This window comes from Antennarius striatus, chromosome 6 (assembly GCF_040054535.1).
Source record: "Antennarius striatus isolate MH-2024 chromosome 6, ASM4005453v1, whole genome shotgun sequence".
In the NCBI taxonomy this organism is placed as follows: Eukaryota; Metazoa; Chordata; class Actinopteri; order Lophiiformes; family Antennariidae; genus Antennarius; species Antennarius striatus.
This window is the reverse complement of record NC_090781.1, coordinates 10,705,651-10,729,849: the sequence shown is the minus strand read 5'-3', so window position 1 is coordinate 10,729,849 and position 24,199 is coordinate 10,705,651. Positions and strand designations below refer to the sequence as shown.

Sequence of the window (24,199 nt, the reverse complement as noted above, 5' to 3'; positions counted from 1 at the left end):
AAACATAAAAGTAGCATAATGTTTAAAGTTGAGAAAATTCTCTCTCTGCATAATAGCTTATGTAAATAATAATGACATGTTCTTTATTTGGAATAAACAATGGACAGGCCAGAACCATCTGATGTGTTGCAGCAGCTGCAGAATCCATTAAGTCCTAATTATGGACGGTTTGAAGGGTATTCTCCAAGTCAGCGCAATAATATATGAATACAATTGAGAAGATTTAATTACATTTTGGCAATAAAAATCTGAAGGATTTCAGGTTACAATGCAACTTTCCTGATACTACCTGATGGTTTTAATAATACATATGACATTGCAAATATGGTAAATTTTGTAGTTTGTACTAGTTAGCTCAGATAAAAGCAGAAAAACAGAGATGTAACATTACAACTGTCATGTTTATAGCAACAACGAAATATCAGTGTAACAAATACTAATTAATGAATTGAACTGCAAATAGGAACAACCATAAAGGCTTGTCTTGAAGTTTAGAGTTTCAGTGTAGCCTGCTGACAGCGTTAAAGTAATTTATTTGTAATATCAAGAAGTACACAATTGGCACTTTCCTTTGGAATGCTATTATTGTATTCCAGAATATACATTACTAGTGATCAATGAGCGATGATTTCTGTATTTATAACTTTGGGTAATGGTTTATTCTTTTCTTGTGAAGTTACTGTCATTACTGTTACCAAGCTAAATCTGCTAAATAAATTTAAAAAGCTCATCAAATACAACTAGTGAGTAAAAAGCAGACTATTTGATTCTGCATTGTAGAGGAGTAGGATTAAAAAGTAGCAGACAATGGAAATTCTAAACAAAATTACCTTAAAGTTTCACTGAGCTACCGATTTTGGTCCACAAAATGTTGGGAAAATCACCACTCTGTATAATCGTGTAGTTTAACTTTTACTTGAAGAATTAGTGCTTTGCTCCTTGTTAGTTGGTGGTCCTCAAGTGAAATCTGATTTAACATTTCCATGGCTCTCTAGTACCACTCTCCAGTAAAGTAGCTCATTGAGTTGTGGTGATGGCACTCATGGACAACTGAAAACAATGACATAGTGTTTCGGGCAGCACTGTAAGCTGCAAGACCTATTTCACATTCTTGCTGATGACACCAACAACACTTGTAGAGGCTTAATGTTGGTGTGCTCCTCTAAAATGTTTTACAAATGACAGTTTGACATGAGCAAGATATGGCACAGAAAAGCTTTCGTGTCTGCCTTTCAAATTTTAAATTTGAAAGTTCTCCCACATTTGTTTAATCTGATGGCTCTACAGTTTCAGGAGTGATTTCTAAGAAGCTCATGTTTTTTAAGGCTTGCTCACAATTGCAGTAAAAAATGCTGTTCGTAGCATTTAGTGCATTGCAACGAGTACTGTAATGTGAAAAGTACTGTGGATTCCGGCTGCCTGCATTCCATGAATACCTTTATTTCTAACTTTGTCCATGCTTCCTGCCACTGTGTAAATATATCATTACCCTCTCATGTTCTGGCTTGTGTGGTACGCTGTCTTTGAGCAAGTCCATGGTTTTGACATCAAACACAACGCTTCACTGCACACAGGGAGACTTTATAATGCTTCAGTTTATATAGTTCTCCTTTTAGCTGTAGTGGTCTATAAGCAAAAGGAGAGAAGCAGAAGGAGCAGAATCTCACTCATCCACCTCCTTGTGTAATGAGAGAGCAGTGGGTAAGGGAGGGAGGGAGGAGGAGGAGGAGGAGGAGGAGGAGGAGGAGGTAGAGGGGGAGGGTAAACACACTCAGACAGAGCCATGTCTGACATCCTTGCTTACTGAAACGAAGGAAGGAGATAGAAAAGCTAATGCGAATGAGCCGAGGAGAAAGAGGGAAAGGAGGCAGGGAGGGTGGAAAGAATAGATGCTAAAAGACCGGAAGAGAGAAAGGGCTGAAGAGGATGCACAAGGACTGCATCATTTCTCATCTGCAAGGAACAAAAACATTGTATTCATGAATGGGGACCTGGAGAAGGCGAGTGCAATGAGAAACCAGACAGGCTTCAGTTGCTGGTGTTGAGCACCAATTCTCTCCCCTTCTGGTATGAATTAGGGAATGGGTTCAGAGCTTTTGATTAGGATTTTGGAGTTATATATAAAGAGAGAGGAAAGGGTTTGAGCGTGCTGTTATTTCTGATTGAACACAGTGTGCGACGTGGATATTCTTCTGGTTGCTGCTTTCAGGGCTGCTCCCCTCCCCGCTGCCTCTGGCTGTGTTTGGGCTATGGTCCTGACAGAGAAGCAGAGCATCACCAAGATGAAGGGCTGTGACTGATGGGAGGCTAAGCTTATAAACACCAGCATGGGAGCCAAACAGATGAAATGGTAAGAGCTTTTTTAACATTACGTCTATTCAGGCTGTGATCTGTCTCTCCTGTGCATGAAAGTATCAGAAACAGACCGACATCACAGAACAACGCATCAGGCCTACATTCAGGAGACTAGAAGCATCATCTTGATCATTTAGATGATAGTTTGTGTTTCATTGTTTAAACCATTGGCTGTTTCGCTCTTAGCATCAGAATTTTCTGTTTATAACCTGATTGAACAGGTAATTGTTCAGTGCTTACTGTACAATAGGGGTGGGTGTGTCCCTTTATCTGAGCTGAACGGATGTTAGCATCCACCATAGTGTCACTTCCAATCCGTCTTCCTCTTCTCTTTCTCAGATCTTTCATTTCATTCTTTGAAGAATGAAGATTATCAAATTGAATTTACACCAGAAAAGCAAATACACTAATTTTCATCTTGAAATTATGTCATAAATCATGAAAGTGTGATTTGCAACTCTAAATGTGTTTTAAGCCTAGCATCATTTTATAGATTTTTTTTAAACATATGATAAGCCCAGATTCTAATGTTATAAAAATTACTAAACCCTAATGCAAACATGAATGCTAAGAAACATGTGAATAAAAGTAAGAAGTATTTGAGTGAAAACACACTTTAACTGACTGACTTTATTGATTTAGGTTGTTCCCAACATAGGGGGGTAACAGTGAAATAGAAAAGAGGACAAAACAAAGCTATGTTCCATAATATTTTATTACAATTTCAGAGGGGTTTTTCTTTTCTTATATTTTAGGCAATATTTATTGACTTACTGTAAAGTTTGCCATGTCGACAATAAAAAAGTTAATGAAATGAAAGCATAATGTGAAGCTCTGCATGAACGTCACTGTATTGCTCTGCTATTTATCTGACATCAGTATTTGACTAGAGAAGTTAAAGATATGCTGCTGTTTGATTATAATGAATATTAATAGCTGCATTAAATTTAATTCGAAACGTTGTCCACTCACTGCAGCTGACAGATTAATCATAGTTAAGAAGAAATACTGATAACAAGTTCAAATATGTCTTTCTAGAAACGAAGTGAAGCAGAATAATTATTCACGCAGAACTGCAGTACAGACATGAGATAAAGTTATATGAAATATTCACAGAAATTACAGAGTTTTAGATTAAATTTACATGTGTATCTCTTCAACAAAGCTTTTCATCCGATGTTAATCTGAGGATCATCTTTTGTAAATCGCAGTTCTTAATATCTGGCTTAAACCACAAGGTCTAAATCCTTCTGTGGTTGTGGTCTTTTGATGGATAACCCACAAACATCTGAAGTCAATTAGGTTATAACTGCAGAGATGATGATAACATATTTCATTTGCAATAACAAGATGAGTTTGTGAACACTTTGATCCCCACTGCAGAGATTCTTTCAGAAAAAGATAAGGCCTTTGAGCTTATATGTGACCTGGTGCAATCGCCCCATCTGAGGAGCTGGAAGGACCAAACTATGTGACGCCCTTCAGAATCGTGGCTGCAGCCACACCATCTCATTCCCACGTTGAAATGTTCAATTCCAACCTTCTCTTTTTTTATAAATCTACTCAAGCAACATGATGGGAATACTGGACCATAAGTTGTTTCACCACCATGGTCCAAACTAAAATATCTCAAAAACTACTGGATGATTTGCCACTAAATGTGGTGCAAATATCCAAATATTATAACAACCATGGTGATTCTCTGATCCCCTAATAACTGCAATGCTGCTTATATTGTCATTGAAATAATTATAACCAACAGTATACTATTATTGTAAAATAAATATCATTTTATGACATTGACATCATCATCAAAAATGAAAATAGTACAAATAAAGAACCATCATCATTCGTTGATCCCTCAACTCTCATCCACTATGTCCACCAGGGCGGGATGTGATTTTGTATGTTTATTTTAGCTACAGATATACTTTGGTCAGTGCTATTTCACAAATGTTCCTCTGTTAAAGTAAGCTAAACACAAATATTATCCGTGCTGAGCATCAACATTTTAGTCCTGTCATCGTGGGCATACATGATGCCGACATTAGGATTTAGCTCATTGCACCTAAATACAGTCTCACAAAACCACTAGCATGACTCTAATCTCATTTCCAGTTTGTTTGTTGGATAAGCGGCACGTTATTGTAAGAAGTCACAGGAAAATGAGCAAAATTAATCCATTAAGAGGCTGTGAGCCCTTTGGAAAATACAAGTATTCCTGTTTACTCTATGCTGGGATGTTTGCTTGTGCTCAGTAATGCTATTAGATAAGCAGAAAATCTCATCTGCCACCATCTAAATCATGCCGCATATGCATGGGAAGAACGTGTTCAACTTTGCAAATGCAATCCCTCAGGACATTCTTTGGTTTGTAAACACAGTTTTATCCCACAGTTTAAGTCCACAGTTATTTTTTCCTTCTATTTGGCCTCAGGAACCGGGTGAGGAATTACAATCCCCTTCTATCCCCTCTCTAGCATGGAGTTTAGATCTGTTTCCAAAAGAACAGATTTGTTTCCCCATATAGATACAGACAGAAATAAAAAGAAGGAATCCCTGTTAAAGGACCGTGCATAATGCAATGGGTCATAGGTCACAGCAGCTGTATCCCACTTCTACACACAAAGTTGAGAGAAGATGACAGCTGACTTGAACCTCAGGCTGCTGGGGATTTTTTCAGAAACCACAAAATGCAGATTCATACAAGCAGCACAGAAACCAGTCACTCAGAAACCATACCAGGATTATGAAATTATGGCTGAAGGGGATTAAACTACAGAAGGAATTTCCAGTGAGGACAGAGATCCATGTATTCCTTCTAATCCAGTTCTAATTTTGCATTTAATTTGTTAAATAGTGTGTGATAGTCTGAATTCCTATGGGCACTATGTGTTTGAAACAGATATGGTTTAAAATATCTCAGAATGAATTCACATCTCTGACTCCTTGGGGAGTTATTAATGTGTATAGCTCCATTTTATGTATCCCTGTTTATTCATTACCATTCATTTGGCAGGATATGCAAACAGACTCACTCTGCCTGTGTCCGCCATCTGTTTCAGTCTCAGCTCAGCCAGCCCAGTTCATTCCCCCAAAGAGGAGTATGTTATCAGCCCGTCCATCGACGGCCCCAAACAGCAGACTGTTCACAATCAGTCTGAAGAACAAGGCGAACCTCAGAATGACAAATATGAGCTGACAGAGAAGAAATCTGTCACAGGTTGGTTGACTGCACATTGTCTCCTGCAGAGCAATAGGTGATGTAATAAATCCCTGCTGCCAAACGATGCTCCCCTCACTCATGTCCCTGGTGACTTTCTTCCTTCTAGAGGAGGTATCTCTGTGTGGATTGTGCCCCTCCCTCGGGCTCGATAGGCAGGAGGAAGAGAAGTCCTGGGAGGAGCAGCTGGATGCCCACCAGGAGCAGCTGGAGAAAGAGATGCAGGAGGCCAGGAGGATGGTGTTCCGCCTACAGGTGAGTCCTGGTGACATAAACCAGTGGGTAGACAGCGTACAACTGAAATGGGCTGTAGCATACAGCCCATAGGAGGATTTTGATTCTCGATGTTTCTCAGGAAATTAAAGGTGTTAATGAAAATAAATATATATATAAAAAAAATAAAAACAATAAATGATAATGAAGTGAAAGTGATGAGGTCATTTAGTCAAATTAGGCAGGCAAGATACATTCAATAAAAGCGTAATTCAGCCACTTTGACACCATGTTTTCAATATTTACAACTTCTTTCAATGTTATTCCATCAGATAATCTAACCCCTATTTTCCTGCTTTGCTGCTGTCCCAGCAGGACTCACTGCAAAGTAATCTCTGTGATAGATTGAACTAGTGGCCAGATGGCTCTATTGCAAAGGAAGGGTGTTTATTGTCCATTCAATTCAATTTTTTTAACTTATCTGTACTCACATAGTTTTATTTAATTTACTGTTCCTGAATGTTTTTTCCATGATCTCAGCATACAATATGCTGCATATCTGCATGTAGAAGTCATCATATACTTTAATAACAGCAGTTTAATGACAAATTTGAAAAGGAACGCCTGCAAACTAATAGGCTAAATGAAATCCTCCTGCCCCCAATTCATACTATTATTCTTCTATTTGTCTTTTCAGGTCCAAATTAATTAACTACATCTGTGCTTTCACATATTTATGTATTTTACTTTGACTTTGATTCCAGACCTCCGAAACACCATCCACATCTCAGACAAAGGGAAACAGAACACAGTGGCCTTCTTTTTACCCAAACATTGGATAAATGTAACTAATTGAAACAGAAAATGATGCGAAAATAAATGAGCAAATAATGAAAATGAGAAAACAAAGAGACCAGCGCATAAATGTCATGAAGTTCTGTGTGATTCAGTATGATTATATACTGATGCAGCTGGAATGGTAAAGTAGTTTTGAGTAAAAATCCCAAACTGCTGTGTTTACAGATACAAATAGAGAAATGATTCTGGCTGCTCTGTCATCTATATTTAATATGACTGCTTTTAGGCCTCATGTTGTGTATTTTACTGCATGTTTGTGTGCTTTTGCCCCCAGGCTCTGCTGCTCCATGGCTCCCATCCAGGCGAGGACCAGGATGGATCTGGAAGCTTTGGAGATAACCGGGCCAGTGCTGAACAGCAGCTGGTACAGTGCCCCCTCTCTGCTATCACGAGAAAACAACACTCGCTTGTCACTCTGTGTAGCCTCAGTGACAGCCCATCTGCTCTGATGATGTTTGGAGCCATCACTCCTGTTCAGGGTGGATGCTATAGAGACCAAATGAATCTCTGATCTTCTAGCCGGCTGTCATGCAGGTCCACTGCCTCCTCAGGCACCCTGACATTCCTTCATTTTCTAATTATGATGCTTATACCCTCTGTCTCTGAAGGTTCTGATCCGCAGTCGTCTCGACCAAAGCACAGAGGAAGCTCTTGATCTTAAGGTACAGTGAGTAAATGTAAAGAGGCTGACTATAGATAAACTCCTTTTCAAGACAACGATTACTATGTCTGTTTATTCTCAGAGAGAACTCATGAGACACAAACAGGAGGCACGCCACCTGCAGGCCATCAAGGTAAACCTCCTAATGTGATTTTGCCATTTGTCTGTAAATAATTGGAATTAAATTATATAATTTGGTTCAATTTAACTCTTACACTACACAAAATTGATGATTCTGATTTTATACTATGATGCTATGCTTTCTTTTGTCATTTATTGATAAAGATGGAGTTAAGAGGTGGGTGTGTACTCTCGATAAGTGGAGTGGATGCAGTGTTTTTGGATTCGGGTCTCCTCTGAGTGTTTCTTATTCTCTTCTTTCTCATTAGGATGCTCTGCAGCAGCGCCTGGCAGTGCAGGAAGATGCTGTCCTGCAGCTAAAGCAGGAACTACTGAGATGCAACATGGACAAAGATCAGCTGGAAGGGGAGAATGTGAGACAAATGATGATTAGCATTTGACACAATGAAGTAGGATATGTGACCAGTGGATACAGACCAGAGTGGATACAGATTAATGTGAGAGTAACGTGTGCCATTCTGATATTTATGTCGGTTTGCAGGCAGAGCTCAAGCACAAACTGACAGAACGGAACACATTACTCAGTGAATATGAGGTATTGTATATTATTTTTCTATACTGTTTTTTGCTACAATGCAATGTATTAAGCAGAAGCATGCATGCATATGAATTCAGTCATCTTTTCTCATCACAATAGCAGCAGCTGGGAAGAAAGGACAGAATACTGCAGCAACAGCAGCAGAAGCTGGAGGAGGCTCAGCATAAAGCACATGAAGTCAGCCTTGAACGGGTCAGAGTCACGATGTGTTTCAGCAATACATGTTTTGTAGTGAATGACACGTAGAAACCGGAATAGCACGTAAATACGTAAAACCTATTTTAAGAAAATGGATGAAATAGGTACAAAGCAAATTAAAAATTCCATGCTTCTCCAAAGCTAGATTCAGTAGATTTGCTCCAATCTGTGTAAGTTCATGGCAGCATGGCAATGTGTGTGGGATTGACTGGAAATAAATCGCGCTGTCTGTGTTAATCATAATGAAGACAGAACTCACACAGTGGCTCGTGTGTGTCGGCTTCTGGAGAAGAATGCTTGTTCATAACACAGAGGAATAGACCGTCATTGATTTATGGTCTAATTCTGTGCTTTTCATGACGTTTCATCCGTAATTAGATAATTTCTATTCTCTGAAATGTGAAAATCATCCACTCTCATTTACCCATTCATGTCTATCTTGCAGACTTTCAGGAGTGACAGTGGTGGTTACAGTAATTCAGTGGACTCAGCGTCTCAAGCGGTATTCCAGCACAGTGCACCTGTGAGTACACTTCCTGGTTTCAGTGTTTAATCAGCTCGATCCAACAACCTTATGCTTGGATGACAGCTCAGTTTCCTCAAAAAGTAGTAGTCCAGTGATTTTCACATTATGAATCCTTGATCTTGGAAACCAGCTAATTTTGAATTTCCAGTAATTTGGAGTTGCGTTACTATTGCTATTATGTGACAGATTTTCCAGAAAATACTATTTGACTTACAGTTTTCCTTGATGAAAAACTAAATTATTAGCCTCTACACTTGAAAAAAAAATAATTTAAACTAACTTAATTGTATTTTGCATTTTTTTCCTTTCTTACTTAGTGGAAACAAGCATCCTTATACTGTATTTTGCTTTAACATGAAAAATAAAACTACATTTACACAAGATGCTATTTGCCATAGGGGGAAGAGCTGCAGCTGGTCAGGGAGGCCCTGCGTAGTTTAAGGGACAGCTTTTCTGGCCATGACCCTCAACATCACACCCTGGACACTCTTGAGCAGGGGGTGTCCAGTCTCATGGATCGATTACACTCCTTGGAAACCCAGCGCAGACAGGACAGAGGGGTAACCGTTTTTGAGCAAATCTAAAAAAAAATAGCAACGAATCTGTCCTCTGCTATATGGATCAGCCATAAATGACTGGTTACCATGAATAAACAGCTTCTTCTTCTAGGAGGAATTTAAATCCCCGGGACGCAGAGCCAACTCCACAGACCGTGACTCCTGGCCACCAAGCTCAAGTGAGACAAACAAAACATTTGTATCGTTTAGGATTTGTAATCCTCTGCAATGTCACAACTTTGGCTGTTAAATCAGGTTGTGCTGTTCAATTATGTTGCTTTGTATGGAGAGGACATTATTGGCTGTGAGGCTGAAGCCATTTTAGACTATCATTGTGAAAAACAATTTTGTCGTGTTGTAATTATTTCCAGAAATGGCGCACTCGCACAGCAGCCCAGGATTGGACAGTGCCGTCTCCACTAAAGTGCTCTATTTCACAGATCGCTCGCTAACGCCGTTTCTGATTAACATCCCAAAAAGGTGAAAATAAAAACATTTTACAGTGGGTTCAACATAATATTGTTAATATGTTTGTTTTCTGCAGTATTCACGATGTAGTCTCCATTTTCTTTAGAACTGCACGTTTAGGATACTTTATTTAGGAGCTACATGCGTGCATCAGTATAGTTCTGGACAAACACTAGGCATCCAGGAACTCAATTGTTGTGTGGGTGTGTGATTACATAGAACATGACTGACAGTGATTTCCTACAGGCTGGGAGAAGTAACGCTCCGGGACTTCAAGACTGCCATAGATAGACAAGGCAGTTTCAGATACCACTTTAAGGCCCTCGACCCAGAGTTTGGCACAGTGAAAGAGGAGGTAGGCGTCAAATTATAGCTCAGATTTCTTTCCATGTCAAACAAACATGAGATGCCAGCTATAGAGCAAAGCTATAGTTCAACAGAGGTGGAGACTGGTTTTCATTCCAGACTCTGAATAGTTGTAATTACCAGTTTCTACTGAGACGTCTGCATGTTCTAGATGCAACAGTTTATATGTGAATGCTGCGTTTTGGCTGCACAGGTATTCCAGGATGGAGCACTGGTGCCTGGCTGGGAAGGAAAGATTGTAGCCTGGGTGGAGGAAGACCATGGAGAGAGGAGGTAGAAGCCAAACACCAGAGATCACCACCAGAAACCTCATTTGTTTCCACTGGATCAGGATTCCACTGAATCTACCTGTGATGCCATAACACAGAGCGGTTATAGTACAATAATGGAATTAATGGGACCAACGGATTAAACACCAGTTTGTTACGTAATCTCATCATAAAAGTGAATGTTCCGTCTGAAGGATGTGGCTTGATATTGAATATGACACGTTGCTAGAAGCTCATACAATAATATGTGGGTCCACCACTTAACGGTCAGTAATGTGATATTTAATTGTGATGTCATCACTACAGTATATACTAGTATTCAAACCTGGAAATGAATGTTTACTGATGTTCATCACATGTTCAAGATTGCCAAATAGTGATGTTGATGTTTTGCATCAATTTTGACATTTTAATAAACATCAATTATTGCATGGATCATTTTGCTGTCAGTTATTCTCTGGGCATAATTACTGTGTGCACCCCCTCCCATTCATTAGACACCTCCACATTAATAAACAAACCCCATTCTACAGGCAATTAATTTTTTAGTGTTTAGAATTATACTTGCTCCTGCAGATGAACCCACACAGCAGTATGTGTATTTTAGGAAAAACATTTATTTTGGATCATTTTCAGGGAAATTGTTTATTAGGCTTTGAGTCACATTGTTTTTCAGAATACATCGTAAGAGTTTAGTCTTTGTTTATTGACTTAGTGTTAGATGTTCCTTGAGTCTGATCAGTCAACACTCAGAATATTTGTTCCTCCATTAAAGCAAAGAATCACAAAACATCCACTCTCAAAGTAAGCCTTCGCTTCTTCTTGTTAAATATGGCAGACGCAGTGTCTTCATTTACAGTTTTTGGGAACTCCAAAAGCAAATAGTAGACATCCTCCACCTCTAGTAAGATGTCATCCTGCAGAAAAAATTGTATTAAGCACATTTCTAGGCTTACAAACACAGAAATGGATCAACCATGTATCTTTGTGACTTCCCACTGACATACACTTTTCTACATGGGTCCATTATAACTGTACAAGGCAGTGTGTAATCGCTAACCTTGGAGATTCTCAGCTGGCAGTCTGACACGGAGCAAATCTTTGGCAACTCCACTGTCAGTTCCAAGCAGCGAAGAACTCCTGATGCATCGGTCTTCATCTCCAGTTGGTACTCTGGCTTTTGCGGCTCTGTGGATGTGGTGGAGATGACCTGGATCAAATCCGTCTTCTTGTGCTCTGCAGGTCTGCAGATAATTTGGGCTTTCGTGTCCTCGTTCTGAGTCTCTAAGCGTAGCGAGGAGATTTTCTGCAGAAGGGTGCCTGGGGTCTGACTGGCTGTAAAAAGAAACACTAGATTATTAGAAACTGCAGCGAGGGATGATTGACCTGCAGCCGTGAAAAGAAGGAGCTCTAACAAAAATGTCTTATGGCAGCTTGACGGGGTATACAGCTTCATGTCTCACCTGTATCAGGTTGTTTGGAGGCATTAGCCCACTGCTGAAAGCCGAGTCGGCGGTACAAGTCATCTGGGCTGCTTTTTGGGCTGCAGCTTACAACTGTGTACTGCTGAGATAACCTTATACCGAAATGTTTCTGGGCAAAACTCAGGGCCAACATGTAGACTTCAGTTTTGTCTTCATGTTCCTGCAGCACTGCAGGGTTTACTGCTACATCCGACACTGTGTACCAATCTGTAAAGGAGAAAACAACAATTCATTAGGTTTCATCTAAATCATGCAACACGGAGATTCCGCACCTTATATTTCACCTTCATTTGTGTCAGTTTCCAGCTTTCCTGCACACATGGGTAAAGGTCTGTTGGGATCCTCAGGCGCAGGAACACGCTTCCAGCTGCATATGTTGATGTATGATGACCCTTTATTGGGCCCCTGTTGAAGGAAAACGTGCAATCTGTCAACAGAAACAAAACACTCCCTGTCTCTGGCTTATTAATGGACGTTTGTGTGGGAGCTTCACTGAATGTTCTAAAGGTTTAGTGTTTCATGGTGAGAGACTTTAGAGCTGAAAATAAATGAAAATGATCAACCAAGAACCTTATTTGATTTCCCAGTATCTCGGCTATAAGTGTCTTGTATGGACCCTTTTTCTCAGTCTAGCTGAATATAAGACATTTTAGAATGTCAGAGCAGCCTTTGGGAGCTTTTGGCCTTTATCACTTTTCAATGATCAAAAGAATAATCTGGAAATGAATGAATAGATGACTCATCAATGAAAATATTTCCCCACAGCTCTTGTCATGTGGATCTCACTCAAAATCAAACATTTGAGATATTCACTTAAAAAAGGCGAACAATGACTGATTTTACTTTTTGTGAAGACATAAGGATCCCGTTTTATAATAAATGCTGTAAACGGAAAGATTTTATGTATTATTTCTAATGAAAGCAAAACCTGTCAGATTACGTGATGAGAGAGGATTAAACACACCCTGAGTTCTCTGTAGCAGCACTGCCACCTGTTTGAGGTTCACAAAGCTCTGGTAAATTATTTTATTTTATTTTTTTTTAATCATTTCTTTTGCATCTTTTACAAATTTACCTCAATCTGGGTGCGCAAACAGGAGTGCAGTTCTGGCGGAGCGCTGAATTCAACTCCCGCCTTCATTTGGTTCTCAATGAACCTCCCGTAGGCTTCAGGGTCGTTTTCAGACAGACTGTCCAGCACAGACCAGAGGTGGCTGACCTGCTTCAACACGTCCGTGGATCCGCCGTGAGACGTCATGTTCCCCCGCAGCCGCCAAACGCTGTTCGTCGGTGGGTTTAATTAACTTAAAGTAACTGGAAAACAGTACTTTAAAGTTATGACGTCAGCAATGTCGCTCATATTTAATAACCACCACTTTAATCTAGTTTCTGTCGCAGTGTAGCCCAGCTTTGCTACGCTAATGTTGTCAGTTGCTATAGAAACCAGATGAAAGCCCGCGTCACACAGACGCCCCCTGGCGGTGAGAAACAGAGGTGCAACTAATAAATCACAGGACGAGGTTTTAGAAGAGGCATGATTTATGTTCAGGTCATGAAAAACATTGCGTAAAATAGCATCTTAATGTCTTCATGTGTACGATATATAACAAACATTTAAAGTAAATATATTAACCACGTTTCCAATGACTCAAACAACAATAGGAATTGTGTCTTCTGTGTTTTGTTCTCCTTTATCCACACTCAGTAGCTCTGCAGAGAAAAACAAAAAGGATAAGCACGTCAAAAACGTTTCTTCTACTGAGGAATACAGAACTAATTAGAACAATATGTTACAGGAGTCTCATCCTTTATCTTAGGTAAAAGTAGCAACGTAAATTTATTCCAATTTGAGCAAAACCAAAAACTATATTTTAATACATCTTCTCCTTTAAGCTTTTCCTTTCAGGGGACACCACAGCGAATCAGTTGCCTCCATCTAACCCTGTTTTCTGCATCCTCTTCTCTCACACCAACTACCTTCATGTCCTCTTTCACTACTTCCATAAACCTCCTCTTTGGTCTTCCTCTAGGCCTCCTGCGTGGCAGTTCAAAACTCAGCATCCTTCTACCAATATATTCACTATCTCTCCTCTGGACATGTCCAAAACCATCTCAGTCTGGCCTCTCTGACTTTATCTCCAAAACCTCTAACATGTGCTGTCCCTCTGATGTACTCATTCCTGATCCTATCCTTCCTGGTCACTCCCAGAGAGAACCTCAGCATCTTCATCGCTGCTACCTCCAGCTCTGTCTCCTGTCTTTTCCTCAGTGACACTGTCTCTAGACCAAACAACATCGCTGGTCTCACCACAGTTTTGTACACCTTTTGTACACCTTTCCTTTCATTTTAGCTGCAACTCTTCTATCACACATCACACCTGACATTTTTCTCCACTCGTACCATCCTGCCTGTACATGCTTCTTCACCTCTTTTCCACACTCTCCATTGCTCTGGACTGTTGACCCTAAGAACTTAAAATCCTCCACCTTCTTGATCTCTTCTCCCTGTAACCTCACTCTTCCACTTGGGTCCCTCTCATTCACACACATGTACTCTGTCTTACTGCGGCTAACCTTCATTCCTCTCCTTTCCAGGACAAACCTCCACTTCTCTAGCTTCTCCTCCATCTGTTCCCTGCTCTCACTACAGATCACAATGTCATCTGCAAACATCATAGTCCATGGAGATTCCTGTCTAACCTCGTCTGTCAGCCTGTCCATCACCATAGCGAATAAGAGCTGATCCCTGATGCAGTCCCACCCCCACCTTTAAGTCCTCTGTCAAGTATTACATATTTGACATAGCTGAGCAGAGCTGGTGGATGTGGCCGGGGAAAGGGAAGTTTGGGGCTCCCTGTTGAAGCTGCTGCCCCCAAGACCTGACTACGGATAAGCGGTGGAAGATGGATGGATGGATTTTACATATACATATACATATTTTAATACATATTTTACTGTATTTTAATATATATTGAAGCAAAATAACTAAATGCTATCAGCTGAATATATTCATTAAGAGAAAGTTTTTTTTGTTTTTTTTAATAACCCCTGTTTAGTTTTTAACTGCAATGGTTCACTGATAAAAATAAATCAATTATTTTGTTCCAGCCATTCTTCAAGGAAAAATGTCAAACATTTTTGCTTCTAGTTTCTAAAACGATTATGCTTGCTTTTATATTTCTTATACATATAACAGAAAAGTGACTTTTGTTGAGTTGTTATTAAATCAAAACAACCATATTGCAGACTAATTTAAATTATTTTTAATATTGGGTGATTAATTAATCAGCAGATTGATTGAGAAATTAAATAGTTGGTAATTGTAGCTTGCCTTCACCTGAATGATACTGCTTAGTGTTTAATATACTTACTGCTATGTGGTGTATTATCTGGATCTACTCAGTTGACCTCTATCATCTCATAGATCCAGCCCAAGAATTCAGCCACTTTGGTGTAAACTCCAGGACGGTTTGGCTCAGCGCAGCCCGTCCCCCAGCTGACGACCCCTACCAGCCTCCACACATTTTCATCCTGGCAGACCAGAGGACCCCCACTGTCCCCCTGGAGAGCCAGACACAAACTGTTAAATACAAGTCCACTCAGCCTTTGTTATGCCAGCATTTCACAATAAACAATTTGCAGAAGAGAGAATGGATATTTAAAACACCTCTGCAAGCTATTTTTGAAAAAAACATGCGTCTAACCTGACATGCATCCACTTTTCCCTCTGTGTATCCGGCACAAAGCATCCGTGGCGTGATCTCTCCATTGTACATGCAGGTGCTGTTACACTTGTTTGTGCTAATTATGGGAACTGGTGCCTCTTTCAGTGTGTCAGGTGAGTGAACTGAAAAGGAAGCACATATTTACAACTCACCAAGCATAAATTGGATGTTAGCAGATGTAAATTTGGCTTTGGAGCTGTTCATCGATGCTTTACCATCCTCTGGATGAGTGTATCCCCACCCAGATATCCAGCATTGTGTTCCTCCTGGGAGATCATAGTCATACTGAGGCAAGCAGACAGGTCTAATTGCATCTTGTTATGGAGGAAAAAAAGATCTTGATTATGTAATTCTGACATGATGTGTTGCTTTTTTACTCAAATCATTTTTATAGTCATTAAGGCATTTCTTGAGAAACGAACTGTAATGCAGGTCTCCCTCAAGTTTACCTTGAAATCTGACATGGTTGATTTCACAAGCCTTTGCTAATTAAGTCCCTTAAGTCCACCCTTTGGTCAAAAATGCGTTTTACTTGTTGGTATTCACTTGGTTGTTTGATATTCATTGTTCAGAATGATGCATGTGCAGACTTTGGCACCAGAAGGCAGTACACACATTAATTTGCTGCAGATGGAATGTCAGATTTCTCTTTAAACATATATTAGCATCTGGGTGTGTACGATGTTGTTTTGAAGGGAGGTATTTAGTGTTGAGCTGAGGGTGTGTATTATTGGTCATTGTGAAAACATAACAAAGGACAATATTACATGCTGACCTGAAAAATTTAGCGGGCTCTGCAGCTTCATCAGAGCTATGTCGCTGTCGTGGCTTCTGTGGTTGTAGTCCTTGTTGTAGATGATCTTCTCGACAGCGTATCCTGTCTGTTGAGCCATTTTAGCTGAGCCGCGGGTGACGATGCCGGCGTAGACCACCCAGCTGGACACCTGAGGTAGCCTGTAGCTAACATTTCAGATACGATGAGAAGACAGCTACTAATGTGGAAGGGTTGTCAGAGTGGTGCAGCTGTTAATGGACTGATAATTCTCCTTTACATCGCCTGTAACCCTGGACCTTTAGCACTGAAAAGATCAGTGGTCTTACTTGTGCACACAGTGGGCGGCTGTGACGACCCATTGACTGGTGATGATGGAACCTCCACAGGTGTGACGGTTGCTGTAGTAGAGGCTGACCTGCCAGGGCCACCTGCCCAGTGATGCCTCGACACCTCCGATTATTCTGGGCAGCTTTGCTCGCGTCCCGCATTCTACAGAGAGATCCATTCATCAAAGGAGGGGCCGGATAGGTCAGAAACGACTGGTGGCATCATTCACTCTGTCTAGCACAACAAGACTTGGTGCAAAGTCCAACAAAAAGTTTTATTTGCTCACCAAAACACTGCAAAGCGATAACCTTCCCTGTACTACAGCTTCCCCTAAATGAAAATAAATTGTATAACTAATGGTGCATAATTAATGTGTTAGTTGCCACAGTTTTCTCTGCATCATTGTGAGTGTGACACCCCCAAGACAAATTGCCTCACCTGAGTTGCCACATATTTTCCAGATTGCTCTTGTGTTCTGAGGTAATTTGTATAAATCCATCACTGTAGTTTGGCCCAATATCAGTTAAATTCACTCCTTTATGCTTGGTCAGCCTGACAAGACAACAAATGGAAAATGGATGGGAGTAAATATTAAGATTATTGAGACTCATAAAATGTAAAGCAAGATTGCATACAATATATTAGGAGTGCATAAATAAAATGAGCCTTCAAGCATAGCAGTTTAGATTGAAGTATAAGTCAGTGTGGGGTCCAGAGATGAGGGGGGTACAACCAAGGGTGGAGCACCCACCTCAGATAACCCAGCTGCCTGCAGACCAGTGTTCCCAGTGAGGAGTTCCACCTCTCGTAGCACACAGGGAGCCAGGTGGGCAGCTTCCCCAGCTGGATCTCCAAGAGGGAGTTCTCTGGGCTGATTCTGTAAAACACTGAACCTGATTTATTGATTGAAAATCCCTCCGCAAACAAGCCCCTAGACAACAGTGATGAGAGGAAATCTTCTAGGATCAGGAGAAATTTAAGAGTGCAAGCCAAAGTAGTTTTTAGAGACAGGGGTGGAAACAGACCTTTTCGGGAGTCAGACATAGAAATATCCTCTGTCACGTTGCAGAAAGGCGTCTCCTTTGTGTCCCCGAGTCCCACGGGACTCTGAGAGTAAGAAGGCCTCAACAGGAGTTTGACTGCATAAAGATAAACATGTAACCTGTCTTTTATTTAGATACAGAGAGATATTAACAGATATTAATAGATTGCCTGGATTTGTATGCCACACGTCAAAGCCTGTCTGGTGTGTTCAGATGCTTTAATGAAACACAGATGAAGAAAAAACACTTAATAAATCCAGACCTTCATATGTGGTCTCTCAATCACTCTATGGATTCCCAGTTTGGGATTATTAAAGTACAGTATATCTAAAGCATATCTAATTTTTCCCATTTTTAAATTCCCGTTCCAAGTCTTTACTTTAATGCAGATCTAAAAATCTGCCACGATCAGCCTGTTCCCATGTGGTCAAGCTTATATACAGTATGTTGTTTAAGCTGCTCAGTCTGCTCGCTCTCACAAGCCATCTCTACTCCTGCTCTCATTTCACGCTGCATCTGTCCTCATCAACGTCAGTCTGCCGTCACTGAAGCAGGCTCTGCTCTTCAGCCTCCGTTTGAGCCCCTGAAAGGGCAAGTAGACGGAGTTCTCCGCTCCCCACCTGCACATGTGGTGCTCTGTGGTGCACCGTGGACTGACTACAGTGGAGGGAGCATTTCTTTTATGTGATAAATTAATAGAGTCAGAAGCTCCAAGCTCATTCATTTCTAATCAAATCTAACAAAAAAATAAAATAAAAATAAAAATATACAATTAATGAGTGAATTTACTGAGTCCTCATTTTGGTGAGATTCTTTTAAAATAAATAAATTGCCATAATTAATTACAGTAATAATGTAGAAATGTTAAAAGATTAATGTATTGAATCTATAGCTTTAATTATAAGATTATTGCAGATACCAGTAAATAATAAGAACAGAATTTATCAGCTGTTCATATCTAATTGAAAATAGTCAGTTGTGTATATTTAATTTAAAATAGAAGATAACGTTTTTCTTTGTTTTCAATTAAGATGTGTTAAAAAAGCTTGATTTATGCTGTTGGTCAGACAAAAGAAGAAACAATATTAGTGTTTCTGTCTTTGTTGTCCTTTCCCGATGCTTTACTCACCAAACAAGGAGTAATATACTGAAAAGAAATAATTAGCAGTAGAGTAATGATGTTAATTTCCCTCACGATGACACTAATTGTCAGCTGCTGCCTTAAGCAAAAAACAAACAAACAAATAAGAAACAAAAATTGAAGCTTTCAAATAATGATCTTGTTGGCCAGATTCTGCTGCATAGAGTAACAGTTCTCAGAAAACATACAATAGCTTTAGCTCTAACCAGACAGTTTGCATTTGCATACAGTTCCTGGTTAATGTGACACTAATTCAGCAATTATGTCTCAACACAGTGACTCACCGAGAAACCAGACACCTACAGCTAAGCCTCCCAGGAGTCCAACTGCACACACTGCTGCCAACAGCCTCACCAGTCTGTGAGCTAAAGTAACAATTATGACTGGAGTTAATGCCTTCTGATCCTAGAACAGTCATTAAATGTCCACGGTTACATAATGGTTCATTGAAACACAACACCAAAGACGGAGGCAAAAGTAGTGTAAGATATATTCCACACATGCACAACACTGAGCATTTGAAAAACAAGACTGCACATTTTTTGATATTTTTTATATTTTAACAGTGATATTTCTGTTTTGACTCAGTCTTATTCTTTACATTTATCTTGAATTTGTAGCTCAATAAGCAAGACAGCTTTTGCAGCCTGCTGTTGACTTCTTGTCAGATGTTGCACCACTGCATCCTACCGTCGGTTGCAGAATGAATCCCTTTCAACCAGCCCTGCACTCCCTTTGTTGCTGTGACTCCTGCTGAATGACAAGATTGGCTGAGAGCCGCTGGGTTTTCAATCACAGATAATGTGTCTCCATCAAGACTCTGTAAGAAATAAAGTTAGCACATAAGCTCATTGACCGGCTGCTTTTATTTGATAACATGTTGGCTGGTTGGCTCACTTGCTACATCGACAGTTGCTGACAGGTTGCATCTCAGCAGAACTCTGTCACACCTAATTAGGAGCAGTATGAGCATGGATTCTGGCCACCTCTAACCAGAGCATGTATGGATTCACAGCTGAAGGTATGTGTCATACGTCTCCTCAATGAATAAGGTGAATCATGCCAGCTGAAACCTTATTTCTGTTTTTGTTTTTTTTCTTTGCATGAGTTATTTAATTCAATTAAAATATATTGAAAGATGTTTACTGCTTTTTTACTCGGAAAAAAATGTGCGTGGGTTTTTGTCGGGCTAGGGCTTCAAAGAGCAGCTGTGTCTATAAGCAGCATATTGAGACCATTACAGTAATTAAAGCTCTCTATAGATGCAAAATGTACACTTTGTACAATTACAGTACGAGAGCCATCTAAATAAAGGCAATGCCATCTGCTCTCATGCCTTCTTGTAGCGATTGAGTGTAGACAAACATGTAATTTTGCATTTATAATAGCATGAGTACCATATAGAGATCTTGAGTAATTCAGCACAGCTGCACAGCTCAGGTCATAAAATGCACATGAATTCAAAACGAAAAAAAAGCATAAGTAAAAGCGATGGAGACAAGCGTGAGGCAGGTATCAAGTGAGGAGGACATGTGTAAACAGCAGCTGCTGCAGTTACAGTAAGTATCAGGGTGCAAGCGATGGCAACGGTGTGACAGAGGACTTCTCAGACAGATGGAGGAAGGTGTAGAGAATATCTACCTACCATGTTTTTCCTAAGAAGCCGCGGCAGCGTCGGAGCTCATCTGTAGGCCCGTGTTGCAGACAGAGAGGTCTGTTCTGTTCACAGTAGGTGCACCATTTGCAATTTGACAGAATGCAACTCTGGACTTTCCCTTCACAAAGAGACAATGAGGTCAGCGGCAGTGCAGAGAATGAAGCTGTTGTCTGTCCAGGGGGATCGCGGGGCCTGTGGAAGCACGTTGAACCAGGTGTTTGTAGGGGGAAGCATCTCCAGAGATACCTCCACACTGACTACTGATAGGAAATCGGAGTTGCTAGGTAACGCTTCATACCTGTGCCAAAAAATAGTCTGTTTTGACCCAACACGTTATTACCTGACAGTTGGTAGCTTCTGTGAAAAGGTCATTATTGCAAATTGCTGAAAAGTTCATATCACATCAATCCTCTGTCATTTGGAATCCAAAGCTATCATCTCTCAGCTGTCAAGAAGAAAATGAAGTATTTTCAGACTGCCTGCTGACAGACGTGACTTTCTGCTCTCTCTTCACTTGTTTAGCCGACTCACACTCAGACCGCTTCTGTCAATACCCACTTTTTGTATTTCAAATGTCTCACATATAGAAAGGTTGACCTGAGAGGCTTCATAAAGGAGCCCTCATCACCCAAAATAGTAAGTATAATCACAAACTGGGATGAGGAAGGTACGTTGAAAATTATTTAAAGGTGATCAAAGTTCGTCTTCATGTCACTTATTAAAAATAGATAGATGATTAGAGCCTTGCAGGTAAAAGAATGTGTTATACAAACGTTGATTGTGTGTCTGCTGTACGCGTGGCGCAGGATTAACCAGATGAAGGGAGCGACTGCCAAGAGCAGAATTCCTCTTTGTCTGACAGAGGCCGAATCAGAAAAATGGCTCATATCTGTTTCGCTCATCTGACAGGTGCTTTGTAGAACTCAAACGCAGAGTAATGAGCATTGCAGCTCAGGCTCAAATTGAATGTGATGGAGCAACAGCTGAAATTCAGGTTGCCAGGGTTGTGAGGTTAATAATGTTTGACAACATTAGCATTGTGCTGAATCGTTCTCCTGCACAGGCAAACAGAGGAGCTGAAAGGAAGAGGTTTGATCACTTTTGCAGTGATTTCATGTCTCCCTCTTCTGGTGACATTTTTTTTCTTGACAGATGAGGAAACAATTGAACAGTAAACACTAACAAAGCTGCCATTCATTGGAACAAAGCAATCTTCATGCAGGGATGTGCATTAAATATTTATGTCTCCTTCATGCACGTTTTAATGAATAATTCTCACAAATAAGGTCACTTTCACAATTTTCTAAATTGTGCTTTGCCTTTCAATAGTCCTGGTGAGTGAAGTGGATGTGCAACAAGCTTGTAATATAAATGATTAACAATGTTTTCAGGCGGTGTGGTTGGTGGTTCTGTCACATTAATATCTGTTTATACAATTTAACAAATAACACATTACAAGTAAACCTTGGCGTATGTCGTTAATTGGCTCCAGGAGACGTGACATAAGTCGAAAAAACACGTAAGTCAAATTAACTTGTCTCCAGGCTAAACTGAAAAATTACAATTCCCAGTTCTGCACTGTACTTTATTTATGAGTACATTCTCAATAATATATGGGTAATACAAATCCATTTTAAGCTTGTAAACAATCAAAAGTATTTTTATTAAGATAGTACAGATAAATGTTACGGTCTTTTCTTCAGCCACTTCTTCTGCATTACAGGTAAAGGGGGTTATATTATATGTTTCTATTATTATTCATCTTACAGTAACATGATATAATGTGCTTTTAATGTTTTTTTTAATTGATTTTACACCTCCAGTATTTGTGGCAGACAAACATAAAATGACATAATTTGATTTTTATTTTCACGTGAATTATTTCGAAAACCAACGTATAATCAAGAATGAACTCAAAATAACACAAGCTGAGGTATACCTGTAATGGGGGAAATAATTACAGTAAAGTCATTTTTAGCTGGATTCTTTAAAACATTTACACAAAAACCTTGACTTGAACTTCATGAAGACTGTTTTAGAGTACGGCTGCTGTATATCATTGCATTAAATATAAGACATCGCACAGATTTCCTGATATCAAAAGAAAGAACCTCAGAACCATCTGGGACAGTTAACTTTAAGTCAAGTAAATGTGCTGTATTTTAATGAGACACTGACTGGGCTGGCTTCTTTTCATCTTTTCATGATTAATTAAAATTTCATAAGTAAATCCTTTCAACATGACCATAACAATAACAGTCAAGGGGGTGTAAGAGACACCCCAGTGCAGGATGCATTCATTCATATATTTATGGAGCACAGCCTGAATAGGCTGCGAGGAGGCTGGCTGCTGCCCAGTTTGGAGTCGGATCTATCTATCTCTGCTCTGAGGGGGAAGTGCTCTCCCTGTTTGGTGCAGTGAGATTTGATCAGCTTTGCTCTTATCTCAGCCAGTATGTGTCTCTCAGTGTCCAGACCTTCATATGTGGTCTCTCAGTCCCCGCTCAGATATCCCACTGAAGGTTCTGACTCAACAGAAGTGAGAGCAGCTTCTTTTTAAGGTTTTGGACAGTGTCCTCCTCAACAAAGCCAAAGTCGGGCCCACCAAGCCTTTTAAAAATGATTCATTGATGTGTGGGCTGGCATGAGAGCTGTGCCATTTGATGCTGTTTGCCCTGACCTCTCAGCAGAGATGGCCATTAAAGGCTGGCATGCCCACAGATACAGGCTGGAGTCAGACATGTTAAAGGCACAGTCCAAACGCGGCGAGTATAAGAATCCCATCATTAACACCAACTGCAGATCATGTGAATGGACTTCAAACTGAACCTATTTTAAATAAATTTATGTAGTTTTATTTAAGAGTAGTGTGGTAGTAGTAATGAATAGATCTATCCCACTCAGCATCCAGTTTGTTTCATGGCTAACCTGGCTCTGTGCACCAGCAATGAAATCCGCCTCCCTGTACCGCTAGAGGTCAGTCATTAGTATTCCACATCTTATTTATATGTCTTTAAAAATAGAAGCAAAAATGACACATCTTTGCTTATGCTGATAGTTTAACTGCTTTACTTTCAGACGGATTGTGATCGTATCATCCCAAAGTGCAAGTCACAGTAAATCTGAATGTCTGTTATGTCTACATCTACAGATCTAAATGCATAATGTGTAACATCTGACAGGTGTCTCAGCAAATACAATGAAAACAAGGCAGTCAGAGACTGCAAAACCCCGCAAAGGGTAAGTCAGGGTACCTTGAAAGTCGTACCTGACAAGTGCATAGCTTTGACCTTTCCTGGTAGGTCAAAACTTTGCACTAGCTTTGACCACAGATCAAATCTAGTGCTTTGATCTATGGTCTTATACAGGCCTTCTCCCTCGTCTTTCTATCTTATCTGGTTCCTGAGTGTACAAAAGTTGAAATTTGACCTTGACCTAGTTTTCTCAAGGTCAAGGTCATCATCTCATTTTCGTCCCCTTTGCCACCCGAATAATCCGCTTTTTGTTTTATCTTTCTATTTGGAACGGTTGTGAAGATATTTGGTGGACATACGAACAATAAACAAACAAACAGACGAACAGACGAACGAAGGGAAGAACACACAAACACTGACAATTACAATACATCACTGCTTTGAAGCGGGATGTAACAAATGATGCATTCTGATGCAACG

The 24,199-nt window shown here is 40.1% G+C and overlaps 3 protein-coding genes across 6 annotated transcripts; 1 reads left to right on the top strand and 2 right to left on the bottom strand.

The window, feature by feature from the left end:
• The first annotated feature begins 1,767 nt into the window (after nucleotides 1-1,767).
• dixdc1a (DIX domain containing 1a) lies at nucleotides 1,768-10,802 on the top strand. Of its 3 annotated transcripts, none has more exons than XM_068317478.1 (16): nucleotides 1,768-2,067; nucleotides 2,173-2,350; nucleotides 5,421-5,578; nucleotides 5,688-5,833; nucleotides 6,924-7,013; nucleotides 7,258-7,311; nucleotides 7,393-7,443; nucleotides 7,700-7,804; nucleotides 7,933-7,986; nucleotides 8,092-8,181; nucleotides 8,633-8,710; nucleotides 9,112-9,273; nucleotides 9,383-9,449; nucleotides 9,642-9,750; nucleotides 9,985-10,093; nucleotides 10,298-10,802. In XM_068317478.1, exons 2-16 carry the CDS (start codon nucleotides 2,328-2,330, stop codon nucleotides 10,379-10,381), a joined length of 1,380 nt encoding a protein of 459 aa, XP_068173579.1. In that variant the 5' UTR covers nucleotides 1,768-2,067; nucleotides 2,173-2,327; the 3' UTR covers nucleotides 10,382-10,802. The 3 variants fall into 3 exon arrangements, with proteins under 3 accessions (XP_068173579.1, XP_068173578.1, XP_068173577.1); XM_068317477.1 differs by having other exon boundaries at nucleotides 1,769-2,067; nucleotides 2,210-2,350; nucleotides 8,089-8,181; XM_068317476.1 differs by having other exon boundaries at nucleotides 1,769-2,067; nucleotides 8,089-8,181.
• Nucleotides 10,803-11,045: 243 nt separating this feature from the next.
• pih1d2 (PIH1 domain containing 2) lies at nucleotides 11,046-13,388 on the bottom strand. Its single transcript, XM_068317679.1, has 5 exons — nucleotides 12,933-13,388; nucleotides 12,142-12,262; nucleotides 11,837-12,064; nucleotides 11,434-11,708; nucleotides 11,046-11,290 (listed from the first exon to the last, which is right to left on the bottom strand). Exons 1-5 carry the CDS (start codon nucleotides 13,113-13,115, stop codon nucleotides 11,156-11,158), a joined length of 942 nt encoding a protein of 313 aa, XP_068173780.1. The 5' UTR covers nucleotides 13,116-13,388; the 3' UTR covers nucleotides 11,046-11,155.
• Nucleotides 13,389-13,395: 7 nt separating this feature from the next.
• tmprss5 (transmembrane serine protease 5) lies at nucleotides 13,396-20,607 on the bottom strand. 2 transcript variants are annotated; one of them, XM_068317678.1, is made up of 13 exons: nucleotides 20,514-20,607; nucleotides 19,559-19,688; nucleotides 19,153-19,233; nucleotides 17,710-17,823; nucleotides 17,436-17,571; nucleotides 17,123-17,236; nucleotides 16,971-17,014; nucleotides 16,684-16,846; nucleotides 16,358-16,542; nucleotides 15,798-15,896; nucleotides 15,562-15,704; nucleotides 15,229-15,418; nucleotides 13,396-13,567 (listed from the first exon to the last, which is right to left on the bottom strand). In XM_068317678.1, exons 1-12 carry the CDS (start codon nucleotides 20,514-20,516, stop codon nucleotides 15,257-15,259), a joined length of 1,374 nt encoding a protein of 457 aa, XP_068173779.1. In that variant the 5' UTR covers nucleotides 20,517-20,607; the 3' UTR covers nucleotides 13,396-13,567; nucleotides 15,229-15,256. The 2 variants fall into 2 exon arrangements, with proteins under 2 accessions (XP_068173779.1, XP_068173778.1); XM_068317677.1 differs by having other exon boundaries at nucleotides 17,436-17,823.
• Nucleotides 20,608-24,199: the final 3,592 nt, after the last annotated feature.

Coding starts and splice junctions, on each gene's coding strand:
- dixdc1a (XM_068317477.1), top strand. CDS start 2,328: ATGGGAGCCAAACAGATGAAATG. Junction 8,182..8,632: donor ATGAAGTCAGCCTTGAACGG/GTCAGAGTCACG, acceptor TCTATCTTGCAG/ACTTTCAGGAGTGACAGTGG. Junction 9,450..9,641: donor CTCCTGGCCACCAAGCTCAA/GTGAGACAAACA, acceptor AATTATTTCCAG/AAATGGCGCACTCGCACAGC.
- pih1d2 (XM_068317679.1), bottom strand. CDS start 13,115: ATGACGTCTCACGGCGGATCCACGGACGTGTTGAAGCAGGTCAGCCAC. Junction 12,065..12,141: donor GGAAACTGACACAAATGAAG/GTGAAATATAAG, acceptor TCTCCTTTACAG/ATTGGTACACAGTGTCGGAT. Junction 11,291..11,433: donor GCCAGCTGAGAATCTCCAAG/GTTAGCGATTAC, acceptor TTTTTTCTGCAG/GATGACATCTTACTAGAGGT.
- tmprss5 (XM_068317677.1), bottom strand. Junction 17,015..17,122: donor GAAAATATGTGGCAACTCAG/GTGAGGCAATTT, acceptor ATTTTCATTTAG/GGGAAGCTGTAGTACAGGGA. Junction 15,419..15,561: donor GAAAAGTGGATGCATGTCAG/GTTAGACGCATG, acceptor CTGGCTCTCCAG/GGGGACAGTGGGGGTCCTCT.